Source organism: Leopardus geoffroyi, chromosome X, assembly GCF_018350155.1.
Source record: "Leopardus geoffroyi isolate Oge1 chromosome X, O.geoffroyi_Oge1_pat1.0, whole genome shotgun sequence".
In the NCBI taxonomy this organism is placed as follows: domain Eukaryota; kingdom Metazoa; phylum Chordata; class Mammalia; order Carnivora; family Felidae; genus Leopardus; species Leopardus geoffroyi.
The window spans coordinates 126912007-126930989 of NC_059343.1; the positions used below are offsets into that span (position 1 = coordinate 126912007).

Sequence of the window (18983 nt, forward strand, 5' to 3'; positions counted from 1 at the left end):
GAGCCTGCTTCAGATTCTGTGTCTCCCCCCTCTCTACCCCTCCCCTGATCACGCTCTGTGTCTCTCTGTCTCTCAATAATAAATCAATGTTAAAGAAAAAAATTTTTAAAAATTGTTAAGTTGAAGGTTAAACGGGGTGCCTGACTGTCTCAGTCAGTAGAGCATATGACCTTGATCTCAGGGTTGTGAGTTCAAGCCCCACGTTGGGTGTAGAGATTACTTAAAAACAAAATCTTAAAAATAATTAAAAGTTGGAGGTTAAAAAAAGAGACATTCCCAAATATACGAAGACTGAGAAAATCCACTGCTAGTATAGTTCTTTACAGGAAATACTAAAAGAAGTCCTTCAGGCTGACACCAGTTGGTAACTTAATTCACAGGAAGAAATGAGGAGCAGTGAAAATAATTAATATGTGTGATAATATAAAAGTCTCAGTATATTTTTCCTCAATTGTTAAAGGACATAAGATTGCATAAAGAAAGCAATAACCATTGCACTGTACTGTTGGGTTTATAACCTATATATGTAATACACATAACATTAACAGCACAAAAAGGAGGGAAGGAATGCAGCTATAATTGGAGCAAAGCCTCTACTTTTTTTTTTTTTTTAAACTTTTTTTTTTCAACGTTTATTTATTTTTGGGACAGAGAGAGACAGAGCATGAACGGGGGAGGGGCAGAGAGAGAGGGAGACACAGAATCGGAAACAGGATCCAGGCTCCGAGCCATCAGCCCAGAGCCTGACGCGGGGCTTGAACTCACGGACCGCGAGATCGTGACCTGGCTGAAGTCGGACGCTTAACCGACTGCGCCACCCAGGTGCCCCCAAAGCCTCTACTTTTTAATAAAATTGAGTATTGATACAAAGTAGATTGTGATCAGTTAAGATGCATATTATAATGCAATTGTAATTCAAAAAATATACAGTTAGGTGAGCCTGGGTGGCTCAGTTGGTTAAGCATCCAACTCTTGATCTCAGCTCAGGTCACCATCTCACGGTTCGTGGGTTCGAGCCCCACATCAGGTTCTATGGTGCAGAGCCTGCTTGGGATTCTCTCTCTCCCTCTCTCTGCCTCTCCACTGCTCGCTCTCTCTCTCTCTCTCTCGAAAAATAAACTAAAAAATTCTTTAAAATATGTAGTTAAAAAATCAACACAGAAAATAAAATGGTATACTAAAAAATATTTAACACAAGAGAAGGCAGTAAGAAGAGAGAAACAAAGAAGAACAGAGATATGTAGAAAACTAATAGCAAAATGGCAAATGTAAACCCAACTATATCAATCATTACATTAAATGTGCATGGTCTAAACACCCCAATCAAAAGTCAGAGATTCAAAAAAGCAAGATTCAACTAACTATACGTTATTTTAAAAAGACAAATCTTAGATTTAAAGACACAAATAGATTAAAAGTAAAAGGATAGAAAAAATACATCATGGGGCGCCTGGGTGGCTCAGAAGGTTGAGCCTCTGACGCTTGATTTTGGCTCAGGTCATGATCTCTCAGTTCATGGGATGGAGACCCACGTTGGGCTCTGTGCTGACAGTGAGGAGTCTGCTTGGGATTCTCTCTCTCCCTCTCTCTCCGTCCCTCCCCCCATCTCAAAATAAGTAAATAAACTTAAAAAAAAAAGAAAAGAAAAGTAGATCATGCAAACAGTAACCATAAGAGAGCTGGAGTGGCTATATTAATATCGGATAAAATAGACTTCAAGACCAAAGCTATTATTAAAGAAAAAAGGGACATTCCATAGTGACAAAATGGTCAATGCATCACAAAGATATAACAATTATAAACATATACACATCTAACAACACATAAAGCAAAAACTGATAGAAAGGAGAAAGAGACAATTCAACTATGACAGTTGGAGATTCCAATACTCCGCTTTCAATAATTGATAAAACTAAAAAGAAAATCAGCAAGATGCAGAAAATTTGAACAACGCTATCAGCAAATCTGATCTAGCTAAAATCTATGGAACACTCCACTCATCAAATGCAGTGATCACTCTTTTCAAATATGTACGGAACATTCTCTAGGACAGACTAAAATGGACACCATAAAATAACTTTCAACACATCTAAAAGGATTGAAATAATACAAAATATGTTCTGTGACCACAACATAATTAAATTAGAAATCAAAAAAAGAAAGACATCTAGGAAACTCAAAAATATTTGGAAGTTGAACAAAGCACTGCTAAATAACCCCCACAAGTCAAAGAAAAAATTACAAGGGAAATTATAAAATACCTTGAACAGAATGAAAATGAAAATTCAACATACCAAAATTATGGGATACAGCTAAAGCAGTACTTAGAAGGAAATTTATAGCTTTAAATGATTCTACCGGCAAAACAGAAATCTCAACAGCCTAGTGATCTACCTTAATAGCCTAGAAAAAGAAAAGCAAACCAAATCTAAAGCAAGCCAACAAAAGATTACTGTAGAAATGAATGAAATAGAAGACAGAAGAAAAATAGAGAAAATTGATGGAAACCAAAGTGTGTTCCTTGAAAAGATCAACTAAATTGATTTTACCTAGACTGATCAAGAAAAAAGATTACCATGATCAGTGAAAAGGGGGACATCACTACTGACCTACAGAAATTTGAAGGATTCTATAGCAACGTTTTGACAAATGTATGGCAACAAATCAGACAATGCAGATGAAATGGACAAATTCTTAGAAAGACCCAAATAACAAAAATTGACTTTAAAAAATAGAAAATCTGAATAGACTTAGAATAAGCAAATAAATTGAATTAGTAATTTAAAATGTTCCCACAGCAGAAGACATGAACAGACGCTTCTCCAAAGAAGACATCCAGATGGCCAACAGACACATGAAAAGATGCTCAACATCACGCATCATCAGGGAAACGCAAATCAAAACCACCATGAGACACCACCTCACACCTGTCAGAATGGCTAAGTCAACAACACAAGAAACAGCAAGTGTTGGCGAGGATGCGGAGAAAAAGGAACACTCGTGCACTGTTGGTGGGAATGAAAACTGGTGCAACCACTCTGGAAGACAGTATGGAGGTTCCTGAAAAAGTGAAAAATAGAACTACCCTATGATCCTGTAATTCCACTACTGGGCATTTACCCAAAGAATACAGAAACACTAATTCAAAGGAACACATGCACCCCTATGTTTACAGCAGCATTATTGACAATAACCAAAGTATGGAAGCAGCCCAAGTCTCCATCAATAGATAAATGGATAAAGAAGAGGTGGTATATATACACGGTGGAATATTATTCAGCCATAAAAAAGAACAAAATTGGGGGGCGCCTGGGTGGCTCAGTCAGTTAAGCGGCCAACTTTGGCTCAGGTCACGATCTCACGGTTCGTGAGTTGGAGCCCCGTGTCAGGCTCTGTGCTGACCGCTCGGAGCCTGGAACCTGCCTCGGATTCTGTGTCTCCCTCTCTCTCTGCCCCTCCACCGCTCGCACTCTGTGTGTGTGTCTCTCTCTCTCTCTCTCAAAAATAAATAAACGTTAATTAAAAAAAAAAAAAAGAACAAAATCTTGCCATTTGCAACTATGTGGATGGAGCTAGAGAATACAATGCTAAACACTGCTAGGAATTTACCCAAGGGGTACAGGAGTGCTGATGCGTAGGGGCACTTGTACCCCAATGTTTATAGCAGCACTCTCAACGATAGCCAAATTGTGGAAAGAGCCTAAATGTCCATCAACTGACGAATGGATAAAGAAATTGTGGTTTATATACACAATGGAGTACTACTTAGCAATGAGAAAGAATGAAATATGGCCCTTTGTAGCAACGTGGATGGAACTGGAGAGTGTGATGCTAAGTGAAATAAGCCATACAGAGGAAGACAGATACCGTATGTTTTCACTCTTATGTGGATCCTGAGAAACTTAACAGAAACCCATGGGGGAGGGGAGGGGAAAAAAAAAAAAAGAGGTTAGAGTGGGAGAGAGCCAAAGCATAAGAGACTCTTAAAAACTGAGAACAAACTGAGGGTTGATGGGGGGTGGGAGGGAGGGGAGGGTGGGTGATGGGTATTGAGGAGGGCACCTTTTGGGATGAGCACTGGGTGTTGTACGGAAACCAATTTGACAATAAATTTCATATTTCTTTTTTTATGTTTATTTACTTTTGAGAGAGAGAGAGAGACAGAGCATGAGCAGGGAAGGGGCAGAGAGAGAGGGAGACACAGAATCTGAAGTAGGCTCAAGGCTCCGAGCTGTCAGCACAGAGCCCGACGCGGGGCTTGAACTCACGCACCGCGAGATCATGACCTGAGCCGAAGTCGGACGCTTAAGCGACAGAGCCAGCCGGGCGCCCCAATAAATTTCATATTTAAAAAAAATAAAGCTGTTATACACACACCAAAAAAGAATATAACGCTAAAGTGACATAAGTCAGGCAGAGAAAGACAAGTACCACACGATTTCAACTCATATGTGGAATTGAAGAAACAAAAACAAACCAAAACAAAAACCGAGCAAAATAAAAAGAGAGAGACAAACCAAGAAACGGACGTTTAGCTCTATCTGAGACTACACTGGTGGTGACCCGAGGGGAGGCAGGTGTAGGGATGGGTGAACTCGGTGATGGGGGATGAAGAAACACTTGTGTTGAACACTGGGTGGGATGCCGTTGTTGAATCACTGTATTGTACACCTGAAAGTAATATAACGCCGTTAGCTATGCTGGAATTAAAATAACTAATGTCTCCACAAAGAAAATCCAAGCGCAGGAGACTTCATAGGTGAATGCTATCAAATAACATAACTGAACACATATGTCCACACAAAAACTTGCATAGAAGCGTTCACAGCGGCACCATTCACAATCGCCAAAAGGAGAGAGAACAACCCAAATGTCCACGAACGGACGTGCAGATCAACAAAATGTGGCGTCTCCATACAGTGGGACATCACTCGGCTATAAAAAACGAAGTGAAGTACTCTCGCAACGCCACGGTGTGGATGACCTCAAAAACGTTATGCTAAACATAAGGAGCCAGACACAAAGGGTCACGTATTGTACGATCGCATTTCCGTGGAATATCAGAATAGGCAAATCTGCAGGGACAGAATGTAGGTTAGTGGCTGCCGGGGGGCTTGGGGAGCGGGGGTGTTGGGGGAAATGGGGAGTGACCGCTAACAGCGACAGGGGTGTTTTGGGGGGAGGGGGTGATGAAAATGTCGCAGAGTTAGATCGTGGTTGACCGCTGCACACGTTTGTAAATACACTAAAAACCAATACGTCGGACATTTGAAAGGGTGAATTTTATGATACGTGAATAACAGCTCACTAAAACTAAAACGAATCCTAACTCTGAAAGGAAGAGGCTTAAACAAGATATACCAGGCAAATATTAACCAAAAGGAAGTAATAGTTGCTATGTTACTATCAGGCAAAAGGACCATAGGGCAAAGCATGACAGTATTAAAGCATCAAATACTCAACTACCCTGAAACATAGAGCGATTCTAAATTCATCTGCACTCAACGACCTAACTTAAAGGATATAAAGCAACAGTTGAAGGAACAAGGCTAAACTGAGAAGGAGCCATCGGGCCTCTACGCGGGGCGTCGCGGGAGGCAAGCTGGGCTCCCTGGCGTGAGGACAGCTACCAAAATCCCCACGAGGCCTGGAGACCAGATCTGCAGGCGAGGCTTTTGTACGGATCGCCGAGGGCCAGATAGGGTTGAAGAATACCGAAAACCTCTCTTCAAGCAAAAATCTAATCCTGTAGGCGCACTGCCTCCAAGTAGCCCTCCGATGGCTCCCCAGCGCCCTCTTGAGAGAGCTCCATCTCCAGGCCCATCTCTAGCCACTTCTCGCCACTGCCCTCAATCAACCAAACCGGGCTACGAGCTCTCTCCGAATACTCCGCACCTCGTGTCTTGCCCACCTGGGCAAGGAGACAGGGATGGAGGCAGGACGGCCCGGACGGAGCTGAGATTAGGTGGAGAACGTGGCAGCCATGTGCCCGTGCAGCGGCTGGCAGGAGGGGCTGAGTCCCGACCGGCCCCTTCCTCTCCCGAACGGGCCTGCTTCTCCCCCGGGTTCGACTCCTTCGTACTCTCCCCTCCCATCCAGTCCCCTACCAGAGGTCTCCATCTTCCCAGTCCCACATGGCCCCCAGACATGTGTCCCTGACACCAGCCCTGCCCCAAGTCCCCACGTACACCCTCACGCTCCCGGCGAGCCCTCCTCCCTTGCACAGAGGCGGGCAGGGGGGCAAAGCACAAGGCCGTGTGGCCTTGGCTCAGTCACTCGGCCTCTCCGCCTGTTTCCCGACATGTAAAGTGAAGATGATACAGACAGGTTGAGTTCATACGTGTGAAGGTCTCTGAAACTGCCTGGCACACAGCAGATGCTCAATATAAAGCTGGACCCACATTTGCAAAGAAGGACGAGAAACAGTCTCTTTGGCACCCCTTTGGGCACCTCAGATTACCACGTCCAAAACCAGTCTCGTCTCTCCCCCAAACCCAGCCGTTCAACCCCTCTCGGCGAATGGTCCCAAACATATGGGCCACCGGGGACGGCTCCTTCATTCCCCACCCCCAGCCTATCACTGACCCCTGAAGGCCTCCCAGGACCATCCCCGCCCCCACCGGCGTCCCCACCGGGAGCATGAACCCACAGGCCGAGCATCTCCAGAAACCCCGCCACCCACAGGTTTGCCCCAAGACAGAGTGCGTGGCCCGCCCTGTGCGGTCTGGAACCTCTCATTTCTGGACTGGTCCCCCCGACACCTGGGCCCCATTCCCAGCTCACAGCGCCCCACTTCTTCCAGCTATCCAAGCTCAGCACCTGCTATCCCGCCGGCGGCTCGCCACCACTCACAGACTAGGGCCCAGCCCTTACCCTGCCGGGCCTGGGCACCTGTTGCTACCCAAGGCCGAAATGCTCTCACAGAGCCCCCCAGGCTCCTCCACCCCCTCACCCCCAGTTCTTGTCTTTGGCCGCACCAGCCCCTCCTGTCTCCCAGGCGGCCAGACTCACGGCCTAGGCACCCAGGCGACCCAAAACTTTCCTCTCACAAACTGCCCCCTCGGATGGGAAGGCCTGCGGGGGGGGGGGGGGGTGGGATGAAAGGATGCCGCCTCTGCTTGACCCGGGGGTCCCCCTATCTCCTGGCTCCCGGATGGGCGGCGCAGCACTTCTCTCCCGAGTGAGGAGTTTCCCAGGGCCCGATTTTGGGGTGCGGGTGCGGGGTGGGGGGCACTGGAGGAGAGGAACGGTTTTGAGCAGCTGCCCCAGGTGGTGAAGGACAGGGAGGGCTGATGGACGGTTTTTCGATGTAGCCATGGCGCCGCCTGCTGTTCGGAGGCCAAATCGCACCCCGGGTCAGGACGGGCGGAGCCGCAGCCCCAAGCGCAGCGATGATGTGGCCATCTCCGAAGCAGGGCGACCCCGGCAAGGCAGGCTCCGGCACTTGTGCTCGAAGCTCCCTCGGCAGCCAGCACACTACTTGCCCAGCTCAGGTCTTTCTTATCATCTGAGTAAGCCCACCCCTCCATCACAGGGCCTCCATGAGGGCAGGTGCCTCGCACGGTGGGCCGAGCGGCTGGCACAAAGTAGAGGCCGAATCAGTATCTGATGCACAAAACCAGAACAGGTAGGCGTCACGAGAGTCCAGTGTGAGGATGTCAGAGGTGGCGGGACAGGCGATGACCGGGGCCCAAACGGGAGCTAAGCGGAGGCCAGACAGCTCACTGGAGGCGAGGAGACCGAGCCGTCGAGACCTGGCCGTGGCGCTGGCTGCCTCAGGTCCCCTGGAACGTGGGCAGAAACAGCAGGCACGGGAGGACTGGATTATGTGACCCAAAAGCCTGGAGCGAAGGATGGCCTAGAAGTGGCCATGGGGACAGGAAAGGAAGCTGCCCACCCCCGCCCCCGGACCTGCCCTGGGCTCAGGGCCCCATGGGGGCTGCGCATGGGGCAGGAAGGGGGCTGGAGGAGAAAGCTGCAGAGGGATCTGTGTGCCTGAGAATGAGTGGGCGGGCGTGCCCACCCCGGGCGGTGCCCGTCCCCGGCTACCTGGAGGCGCCCTGCGCCTGGCCATTCTTCTCCGCGGAGGCCAGGCCCCTGGCTCCAACCCCAAAGGCTGCTCCAGTCCTCCCCCCTCTCCCCCCACCGCCGAGACCCAGGCCAGCGCTGGGGTCTAACTGCCCACGGGTCTAACTGCCTCCCTTCAGGTCCTAAAGGCTGACAACAAAGAGAAAGGTCTTCTCGGTCAGGCTCCGCAATGGGGGCTGACAGGGAGTCGCAGAGGAGGGGTGACCGGGGCGCCCAGAACTCTGAGAGCTCTTTCCCCCGTGGAGGAAGGAAGGAGGCTGGCCCAGCAGGGCCAGGAGAGGCTTGGGGTCCTGGCCAGCAGGGCGCCGGAGCCCTGGCTCACCCACAGTGGGGTTGCAAGGGTCAGGGGCCGCACAGGCCGGAGGACCGGCCGCCGCCCTTCGTGCCACGTGCCACAAGCCGTAACCAACCCAGCCTCCGTGTCCTAGGCTGTCTTCCCCTCCCCGTCGCCGCCCCCAGCACAGGGGTTCCAAAGCCACAGTACAGTACAGACGTTGAGGCCTCAGTGGCGCCCTCTCCTGGCTAAGGAGCCCCGCCTCCACCTTCTGAGGCCGGGGTTCCCCAGGCTTCCGCACAAGAAGGTGCCCGCTGGAACCCCTCTCTGTCTGGCCAGGGCCGCGGAAGAGTGGGGGAAGGAAGGGAGAGGCTGGAGGCCACAGCCCAGGGCTCTGGTCGTCCTCCAGCTACAGCGGGCCTCCACTTGCCCGTGAGCCCCTCCCAGCCTATCCTGCAGCCCACCCCCAGGGGCCCAGAGACAGCGACCCCCATTTGGCCTCCCGCCACCGCCCTCGGCTGGCAGCCCACAAGGCCTGAACTGCCTCCGTTTTCTCTCAAGGAGCCACAGCCACATGCAGGCCGACCGCTGGGGTGGCGGAGCTGGCCAGCCAGGCCGCCTCTCGCCGGTGCTTTGGGGGGACCGGGACAGGAAATTCTTGAACCACTTGGGAGCTCGCCTGCCATGACGGGAGGGAGCAGAAGTTCAGGGGGCCGTAGGCGAGGTCGCGTGGCCGGGTCCCGCGGGCAGGGGGCCTGCCTCCTTGGTCTCCTTCCCGCAGGTGACATCCATCCCCTCCGCCCTCATCCCCCCATCCCTGTCCCTTACCCCTCCCTCCAGCTCACCACTGGCCCATCGCTCTGTCTGTATTTATTGATTTGGGGAAAACTCGAGGGCCACGACACAAGCGGGACCACCACGGGCAGCAAAGCACAGAACAACGTGCGGGAAGAGCTGCCCCCGGAAAGCCTCTTCGGCGTCTAGAGCGGGTGTGGCGGTGACAGTGGAGCGGGATCTCCGTGGACGCACCCCGCCAGCCCCCGGGCGAGGGCGGAGCCTGGGTGGCAGAGGGGGGAGACCCACTCCTGCCCCAGCGCCACGCACCACACCCACACATCTCCAACTTTCCAGCAGAGGCCAGCCCGGGGTCCTGGGGCTGGGGAAAGGGGACTGAAAGGGCCCGCCCACAGGAAGGGAGTCCAGGAGTCAGGGCACTCGGCCTCGGCGTCTGCCTGGGGGCAGCGGGGAGGAGAGAGGAGCGTGGGGAAGGGGGTGGTCAGGAGGCTCCCCCAGCCTGCCCCCGCCCCCCCCATCCCAGTCTCGGTTCACTCGGGGGTCAGCTCCCAGTGGGTGCAGGGCCCACGCCCGCACACCTGGGCATCACCACTTGGGGGGCTGGCCAGACCCGAGGCCAGGGTGGCTGTGGCGGGCCATCCTCCGCCCCGAGGCCTCCTCGCTCTCTGGGCTCTGCCCCAGCTTGCGGATGTGACGCAGGAAGGAAGTGGCGTTGAATGCTCGCTGTGGGGAGAGAGGGCCATCAGGCCATGCCCCGGCAATGGCCCCAAGACTCTGAGGGCCACAGAGGCCACTGGCAACCGAGGCCGTCCCCTGAGAGGCGGGGACAGCCTCGAGCCAGGTCCACAGGCCCCTCTCCACACTGACCTTCCAGTGAGTCCGGGCAAAATTCTTCTGGATCTGCTCACTGACTGAGCCCAGGATGTCCTTGTCAAAGGCTGCGTCCCCAGAGATCCTAGGGGGAGGCCACGGGTCAGCGGCGGGGGAGTCTCCGAGGGTGTGGGCCCTCTGGTCCCGGGAGAGCTCGGCAGGGGCCCCACTCACCAAAGATGCTGTAAAGCCTGCTGGCAGGTGAACCTCTTCTGTGGGTCTCGCTCCAGAAGGTGCCGGATGAAGTCTTTGGCTGGAGTGGGGACGCCAGGTCAGCCCACCCCGTCCCCGCTGCCCTCGTCACTGCCCCCTCCCTGAGCTCGGGGCCAGCTTCACGTTCACCTGATTCTGAGATGTCATCCCAAAAGGGAGAGTCAAACTCATAGCTGGCCCTCAGGATCTGGCTGAAGAGTTCAGGGTCGCTCTCATCGTAGAAAGGGGGGTACCCACACAGCCTGGCACCCACACATGAATCACCCAGCTGCCGGGCCCTCCCCGACCCAGCAGGAGGCAGGCAGGCAGAAGAGGAGCCTCCCAGCGGTCACTCACAAGATGTAGGAGATGACACCCAGGGCCCACACATCCACAGCCTTCCCATAGGGTTTCTGCTCCAAGAGCTCCGGGGCTGGGGGCCAGAGACAGACAGACACACACCCGCACGCACACGGGCCGTGGCTTCAGTGCCGCCAGGCTCAGCCTGGCCGACCCCGGGGATGACCCACCGCCTACCCTTCCCCTGGCACCACGTCCCCCAGCCCCCTCAAGCCCCAGTGAGTCTCCGGGCGCGCCCCCCTCACTGACCCACATATCCTGGGGTCCCACAGGCGGTGCCCAGCACATTGCCAGTCTGGATTTTGGAGAGGCCAAAGTCGGAGACCATGATCTTGGAGTCCTCAAAGGGTGTAGCGTAGAGGAGGTTTTCCGGCTATGACACACGGGCGTCGGAGAAAGTGCCAGGTCAGCCCTGGCACGACCCCTGGGGCTGGGCACCCTCGAGTCCCCCAGACCCTCGGGGCACAGGGATGCCGGGCGTGGCCCCGGGCGGGCAGGCAGGAGGACGGGCACCTTGAGGTCTCGGTGCACGATGCCCAAGCTGTGCAGGTAGGAGACGGCGCCCAGGACCTGGCCCACTAGGTGGCTGGCGTCCTTCTCTGTGTAGGAGCCACGCTCCATGATGCGGTCAAACAGCTCGCCCCCGGTCACCCTGAGGGCAGCGGGGACTCGGCTAATTCAGGCCAGTCGGCCCCCACTCACCACCCAGCGCCAGCCCCAGCCGCCCGCCCCCCCCCCCACCGCCCCAGCTTGCCCCTGCCCTCCTCACAGCTCCATGGCCAGGTAGAGGTGGGAAGGGCTCTCGTGGACGTCCTCCAGAGCCACAATGTTGGGGTGGCTGACCCTGCGATGGCAATAGAAAGGCCCGTATGGGCCACCGCAGCCCCCTCTGGGCCTCTCGGGGCCTCGGAGTGCTTCGTCCCGGGGCCCCAGGGAAGGCTCCCTCCCTCTTCTCTTCCTCTGGCCTCTGCCCCGCTTACCTAGCACAGGCCACCTCTGCCCGGTCCAGCAAGGCAGAGCCCCGGGGCCAGGCGGTCGTGGGGAGGCACTGAAGGCACAGGCCTGGCCAGGGGCGAGCACGCACCTGCGGAGCACGGCGATTTCGTTCTCCACCAGGGCCTCCTTGCCTCGAAGGGCCTTCTTGGGGATGCACTTGAGGGCGACGAGGTGTGAGGAGCCCCGCTCCTGGGCCAACACCACCTCAGAGAAGGCGCCCCTGAGGCAGAGAGGGGGAGGCAGGCAGGGAGGGGGAGAGGCGAAGGGGAGGAAAGGAGGGGGCGGGGAGGGAAAGCAGAGGTGCGGAGGGGGAAGGGCCCTCCTAGCTGAAGAAGATGGGGAGGCCCTCCCGGTCCCAGGCCACCCATCCGCCCCCCCCACACACACACACTCACACATTCGCTGACACACACACACACACACACACACACACACATCACATTCATTGACACACACACACTCACGAGCCGAGCTTCTCCCGGATCTCATAGACGCTGCTGATGTCTTCTGTCTGTTTCTTGAGCAGCAGCATGTCTGTGGGGGGGTCGGGGAGAGATGGAGGGAGGCCCCCTGCGTGAGGCCACCCTCAGTGGCAGCCCTGCTCAGAAACCCGTAAATCGCCCCCAGCCCGGCCGGCAGCCTTTCGCCCCTCCCCCACCGCCCAGGCCCGCACTCCCAGGTGGGCGACTCCCAGCGAGGCCACCGCAGACCTTCCTCCCCTCCCAGATACGAGGCCGCCATCCGGAGCCCCCACCCCCCCCCCCCCCCCCCCCGCTCTGGCACCTCGACGGCGATCAGCGCCCAGACACCCCTTCTCTGCCTCCATACAACCAAGGCAGCCGCGATCGGCCGGCTTCCAGAAGGCTCCGTGCACCCCCGCCCCGTCCCCTCTGGGCCCACCCCCATCCACGGCGCCCACAGACGGCCCTCCCACACCCCCAGGCCTAGACCTGTCACCCAAGGCCCAGCGCTCACAGGCACTCGCGACTCAGGCCACCAACCCTCCCAAGATGCACCTGCGACCCCCCGCGCCCAGCCGCCTGCCGCGGCCACGGCCGCGGCCACCCACGCGGCCGCCCAAGTGCAGCCCGGCCCTCGGCGCCTCGGGGCGGGAGGGACTCGGCAGCCTGGGCCTCCCACGTCCCGAGCTGCGTGGGCCACGCCGGGCTTGACAGGTGTGCGCGGGGGCGCGCGGGGGCTGCGGCGGCCGTGGCCGGGACTCCCACGCGCCCCCGCCCGCGCGCGCCCGCGCCCGGGAGCGCCGGGTGCGGACCTGGAGCCAAAACTGCAGCGTCGCCTCGCGCAGTGGCCGCCGCGCCGAGCCCCCCGCCCGCGCCCCGCCGGACCCGCCCCCTCCGCGCGCGCCCCCGCCGGCCGCTGGCGACCGAGCGAACGTGCGGTGGCCGAGCGCCGCCGCGGCGCTGCAGGGCGCCTTGTAAGGCAATCGGCCGGCGCGCCGGCCCCCACCGCCTCCCTCCTCGGTCATTCGTGCCGGTTCCTGCCGGCTCCCGGTCCCTTGGCGGCCTGGCTGGGCCGGCCCCAGGGCCTTTGCACCACCGGCTTTTGCTGTCCGAAAATCTCTTCACCCACATGTTGACATAGCTCGCTGCGTGCCCTCAGCTCTCTTCCCTCGCGCCAGCCCTGCCACTGCCATTTCTGCCACCCTGGCCTGAGCCACCATCTGCGCTCCATTGGAGGACAGCAACAGCCTCCCCATTGGGGTCCCTTGGTCCTCGGACCCCACCCTTCGCCCCTCCTACCCACAGTCTCTTTCCCACCGAGCAGCCAGAGCATCTCCTATATCTGGAGATCGTTTCACCGGACCTCCGGACCCTTCCACAGCCCTCCAGGCCACGAGGCAAAGCACAAGTGCTTACGGTGGCCTAAGGGCTCTGCATGATCGGTCCCCCTTCCCTCTCGCTGCTCTGGCCCCTTTCCACCCAGTCTCCCGCTCACTCAACTAGCTCTAGCCAGCTCCAACCACACTGGCTTCCTAACCGGCCCGCAAACACACCACACATGCACCTGCCCCAGGGCCTTTGCACTCACTGCCTCTCTGCCTGGAATGCTCTTCACTCAGATACCTGCTTGGCTTGCTCCCTCACTCTGTCAGTCTCAACTCAAATTTCACCTCCTCAAACAGGCCTCCGCTGCCCACCCACCCCAGTCTGTAGAACACCACCCTGCCTGCCCTGTCTTCAGGAGATCCACCACTGCAAAATCACCTTCTCTGTCTTGTCTTCCTCATCAAAGAATCCACTCCCAGAAAGTGTCTCTGCTGAACCAGCTCGGGAAATTAGTGCAACATTCAATCCTTCGTGCAACAATTAGTTGATTCCTCCCATCCGGTCCCATCTCGGTCTGGCACTCCTCCTAGGGGGTCCAGGCCCTGCCAGGGATGGGGGGACAGCTGTTCTGGCTGTTGACAGGAGTACATCCATACGGGTCAGTGCTGCACAGGCTTCATGGAGTCACGGGAACTGCCTGCTGAATGCATCTTCACCGGGGTGTGTCTGTAGTCCTTGGCATGACACAAAGTCTCTCTTTTTTTTTTCTAAATTTTTTTTAATGTTTTTTTTTTTTTTAATTTATTTTTGAGACAGAGAGAGACAGAGCATGAGCAGGGAAGGGGCAGAGAGAGAGGGAGACACAGAATGTGAAGCAGGCTCCAGGCTCCGAGCTGTCAGCCCAGAGCCCGACGCGGGGCTCGCACTCACGGAACGTGAGATCACAACCTGAGCCGAAGTCGGACGCTCAACCGACTGAGCCACCCAGGCGCCCAGTCTCTTCTTTTTTTTAAAGTTTATTTATTTTGAAAGAGAGAGAGAGAGTGAGCATGAGCAGGGGAGGGGTGGGGGTGGGGGGATGGGGAGACAGAATCCCAAGCAGGCTCCGTGCTGTCAGTACAGAGCCAGACACAGGGCTCGATCTCACCAACCATGAGATCACAACCTGAGCCGAAATCCAGAGTGAGACGCTTACCCTGCTGAGCCCCCCCAGGCGCCCCTGACACAAAGCCTTTCAAGAGAGTCCATGGGGCCGACAGAGGCTTTTCCAAATCATCTTTCCAGAACTCAGCTCCCACCTGTCTCTGTCCAAAACGTGGTAAGTCTGAGATGATCCCTCCAGTTCCTGCTCCCCAGCCCTTTCCCAATCGTCCCCCCAGTTAACTCAAGAAGGTTCCAGGGGTCTCAGCCCTCGGCAGCATGTTCATTCCTAGGAATGGAACCGATACTGAGCCCCGTCCCACAGCGACCGTATGTCCTCTTCGTTCCCGGACACCCGGACTAATAATGGACGCACTGGAGACCCATGTTACTTGCTTGTTTAATGGTTCCACACACGTCAGCAGGTCGGATCCAGGGCTGCTGTTCTGGTCAAGCCGGAAGGAATTTTACCAGAGCCCCGTGGTCACAGATTGGAACAAGAAGTGTAATTTACATACATTTGTGTTTCAGAGAAATACAAAGCATGAGGAATAAAAGCCCGGAGAAAGACAGCACAAGGGGATGTCTCTGAGGGGCAGCGGACAAAAAGTGGAGGCAGGAAGAAAAGAACTAACTTCCAGGGGCGCCTGGGTGGCGCAGTCGGTTGAGCGTCCGACTTCAGCCAGGTCACGATCTCGCGGTCCGGGAGTTCGAGCCCCGCGTCGGGCTCTGGGCTGATGGCTCGGAGCCTGGAGCCTGTTTCCGATTTTTCCGTTGGAAAAAAAAAAAAAAAAAAAGAACTAACTTCCAAAGGGAACACGGAAAGAGTTTGAGATGGACACTGGGATCAGGTCACCGGGTGATTTTAATGCCATTGGCCTCATGTCAAAAGTGGTATCACGGTTGTTGTGGGGGTTTTTTTTAACAGTATTTATAAGACACCAGAAAGCACACCCTTTGCAACTGTTTGAACATCCATTGAAATATCGTAGACGTCAACTTCAAAATGCACACGTGTGTTGAGTGGTTGGGATAAAGAGCTTTTCAAAATCCTTTCAGGGGACCCCTTAGAGAAAAATTAGCTCAGAGTTGACCACAGGCCTCAATGTAAAATACCAAACCTTTAGAAGAAAACAGAGGAGAAAAATCTGTCTTAGCGTGGGCTTGGCGATGAGTTTTTATTTATCTATCTGCCTATTTATTTATTTACTTACTTACTTATTCTTTTTTTTTTTTTTCAACGTTTATTTATTTTTGGGACAGAGAGAGACAGAGCATGAATGGGGGAGGGGCAGAGAGAGAGGGAGACACAGAATCGGAAACAGGCTCCAGGCTCTGAGCCATCAGCCCAGAGCCTGATGCGGGGCTCGAACTCACGGACCGCGAGATCGTGACCTGGCTGAAGTCGGACGCTTAACCGACTGCGCCACCCAGGCGCCCCCACTTACTTCCTTATTCTTAAGAAGGCTCTGCGCTAGGCATGGAACCCCACGCGTGGCTTGAACTCACAACTCTGAGATCAAGACCTGAGCTGAGATCAAGAGTGAGACGCTTAACCAACAAGCCACCCAGGCGCCCTGAGTTTTTAGATACAATATGGAAAGCATGGCCCGTGAAAGAAAATGTGAGGAACTGGACTGTATCGAAATTTTCAATGTTTGCTCTGCAAACAACACCGTCAGAGAAAGAGAAGAAAAGCCACAGGCTGGGGGAAATGTCTGTAACAGACAAATCTGATAAAGGACTGGTATTCGAAATAAACAAGGAGCTCTTAAAACTCAACAAAAGAAAACAAACAGCGCGATTAAAAAATGGGCAAAAACAAAGAAATGCAAACAAGTAAGCATAGGAAGAGATGCTTGAGGTCCTACGTCCACAGGGAAGTGCAAAAAATATTTTTAATGTTTATTTTTGAGAGAGAGAGAAAGAGTACGAGCAGGGGAGGGGCAGAGAGACAGAGGGGGACAGCAGAGAGCCCGATGTGGGGCTCCATCATGACCTGATCGTGACCTGAGCCCAGGTCTGACAGTTAACACTTAACCGAGCCCCGCAGGCACCTGGGAAGGGCAAATTACAAAACTAAATGTACTCTTCCCAAATGAGGGAGCCATCGTGCTTCTATTTACCTAAAGGAGTTGAAAACTTACGTCTACACAAACAGCAGCACGGAAATGTTTAGAGCAGCTTTGTTCATCATCACGCCAACACTGGCAGCCGCCCTGATGTCCTCAGTCAGGTAGGTGAATGGATAAAGTAACTGCTCGGTGACACAAGTCCGCCTGAAAACAGCAACATACTGTAAGATTCTCTTTATGTGACATTCCAGAAGAGGCAAAAAAGGCAGAAGCAGGGACCACATCAGGGGTTGCCAAGGGTTTGAGACATGGGGAGTCCCGGGTGGCTGGGGGAAGCCTAGATGTTTAGGGCTGGGAGGCCGGACACCCTGGAGAAGTCAAGACCCAGAGAAGTGGACAGCAGAAAGAGTGAAGCTTAACATACACAAATTTTAAAATGATCCTTCCGGAAAGTGGGGGATCCCAGGAAGGAATGCAGACCCACCGAAGAATCTAGGTGGATGACAGATGTATGTAACCACCTTGCTGAACGGGATTGGGGGAAAGGGGCTGATGAAAGTCACTAGGAAATGAGGGGATTGGGGGGGGGGGCGGGGTTCACTTTAAAGTGGAGACACCTGAAGTACAGGCGCGACCCCAGCCCGATGACCGAGGCCGACATACAGCGGTGAGTCATGCTGGCCGCTCCTCGTCTCTCTAACCATCACCCGGTCCACTCGTGACAAAAACACCAGACAAACCAAACCGTCCAGGCGGTTAAACATGAAGAAAGTCTAAGAGGAGACGTGACAACAAAGGCAGTGTGGTCCCGGGCAAAGCAAGGACATTAGAGGCAAGCTGAGGAAATCTGAGTTCTGACTACGGACTTGGGTTAATAACTGGTTGGTTATTGTAACAACGCGTAGGCAGGGCGCCGGGGCGCAGAGGCACCCGGTTCGAGGGCCCCAAACACACCAAGTTCAGCCCCTCCAAACTCCAAAGACAGAGAAACTAGGGGTAGGGAAACAGGAAAGGGACTTATTTCGGTGAGGCCAACACCGGGGGCGTGCGGGTGGGCGGTGAAGGTCAAACGGATTGTGTGTTCCGGGGGCAGGATCTTGCTGGCTCGGGGGCAGTCCCTCTGCTGGAGGGGGTAGTTTCGGTTCCCATCTGGGGGTGCTTTGCCAACAGACCAGCTGGAAGGGAGAGGCCAACTGGCAAGGGTGAGGTCAAAATGGAGCCGGCCAAAGCCCTCTGTCAAATACAGCACACTAATGTGCAGTCTTGCAACAGGGGAAGCTGCCCCCCGCGCCCCGCCCCGTGCTGCCCTGCGTAGGGGTAGGAGGCTCAGATTGCCCCTCCCTAGTCCTGGGGACCCTCCAAACCACCCCACAGATGCCCAGCTCACCTTGGCAGTGCAGGTGCCAGCGGATGCACACCCATCTCTCTGGCCTCCCCAGGACAGGTGGCAGCCAAGCCGAGTCTGCAGGGGCAGAGGGAGGTCAGCCCAGACAGTGGGCCCGGCGCGGGTCACGGGGGCAGGTCAGCTCAGGGGGCACGCTGCTCTGCAGTGCTGGGAGCCCACATGCCAGCTCTTGCCCAATTTTGTACACCTCGGAGAGGAATCTGACTCGTCTTCAGCACAGACAAAAGCCCAGAGAAGATCAGATGGGGAGGGACAGGGGAGATTTGTCCAGCGTGGCTGCTGGGGCTGAGAGGAGGAGGCCACTGGGGCCCGGGGCGGGGGGCGTGGTTACCTGCTTGGGGGAGACTGGAGTGGCGGGGGTGGGGGGAAGGCGCAGCAGCCCTGTCAAGTCTGGTCTGGGGGCCTGTTGCACCCCCCAGGTCATGGAGCGCCCCCCCAAGGAGGGTCTAGAGACACCCCATGAAGGCTCCCCCTGGAGGGGGTGCCAGCTTGGGTCCTAGAGCCCCGGAGCTCCCCGGGCCCTTCTCAGCACTCACCTCCCCCTCGGGCCTCCCTGTGGCCCCTCCGGCCAAGCTGCCCCCCCCTCCCAGCAGCCTCGGATCTCACGGATCTCACGGATCTCACGATCTCACGATCTCACGCAGGCAGCTCACTCACTGCTCAGCCACTGGCCTTTGAACCTGCCTCCCCTCCCAGGGGAGAGGAGACCCGCCCTTGGCTCCTTCAAAGGCCCTCCTCAGGTTCCCCAGGTCTTGCCGCCCTCACCCTCGGCCCTCCCTGCAGCGGCAGCCATTTCCCCAAAGTGCCACCCGCTGGCCCACACCCCCTCCAGCCACCGCCTTCTCTCCCCGCCGCGCTCCTGGTACAAGCAAGATCTTAAATTCTCGGAGGGGTTGCCTGCACCCGGCCGAGTCCGCGCGTCCTCACTTCCCCCTGCTTGTCAGGGCGCTGTCTGACCTCTGCCCGAAGACCATGTCCATCACGGCTACCGCCCCCCCTTC

General features: G+C 55.5%; 1 protein-coding gene across 9 annotated transcripts; it reads right to left on the reverse strand.

The window, feature by feature from the left end:
* Positions 1-9217: 9217 nt before the first annotated feature.
* PNCK (pregnancy up-regulated nonubiquitous CaM kinase) lies at positions 9218-17608 on the reverse strand. 9 transcript variants are annotated; one of them, XM_045473182.1, is made up of 14 exons: positions 17195-17608; positions 16650-16781; positions 13801-13964; positions 12040-12109; positions 11664-11795; positions 11349-11423; positions 11093-11252; positions 10829-10952; positions 10577-10652; positions 10370-10482; positions 10202-10280; positions 10025-10112; positions 9736-9880; positions 9218-9594 (listed from the first exon to the last, which is right to left on the reverse strand). In XM_045473182.1, the coding sequence occupies exons 4-13, from the start codon at positions 12105-12107 to the stop codon at positions 9743-9745; spliced, it is 1053 nt and encodes a 350-aa protein (XP_045329138.1). In that variant the 5' UTR covers positions 12108-12109; positions 13801-13964; positions 16650-16781; positions 17195-17608; the 3' UTR covers positions 9218-9594; positions 9736-9742. The 9 variants fall into 9 exon arrangements, with proteins under 9 accessions (XP_045329138.1, XP_045329139.1, XP_045329132.1 ...); XM_045473183.1 differs by lacking the exon at positions 13801-13964 and having other exon boundaries at positions 16650-17608; XM_045473176.1 differs by lacking the exons at positions 13801-13964; positions 16650-16781; positions 17195-17608 and adding an exon at positions 13166-13187 and having other exon boundaries at positions 9218-9590.
* Between the last annotated feature and the right edge of the window lie 1375 nt (positions 17609-18983).

What these genes read in the sequence shown, in the direction of transcription:
- PNCK (XM_045473179.1), bottom strand. Translation starts at nt 12,401, where the DNA reads ATGGAGGCAGAGAAGGGGTGTCTGGGCGCTGATCGCCGTCGAG. An exon ending in ATCCGGGAGAAGCTCGGCTC is followed by an intron (nt 11,796 to 12,039) that starts GTGAGTGTGTGT and finishes TCTCTGCCTCAG; the next exon opens with GGGCGCCTTCTCTGAGGTGG. An exon ending in TTGCCCGGACTCACTGGAAG is followed by an intron (nt 9,881 to 10,024) that starts GTCAGTGTGGAG and finishes CTCTCCCCACAG; the next exon opens with CGAGCATTCAACGCCACTTC.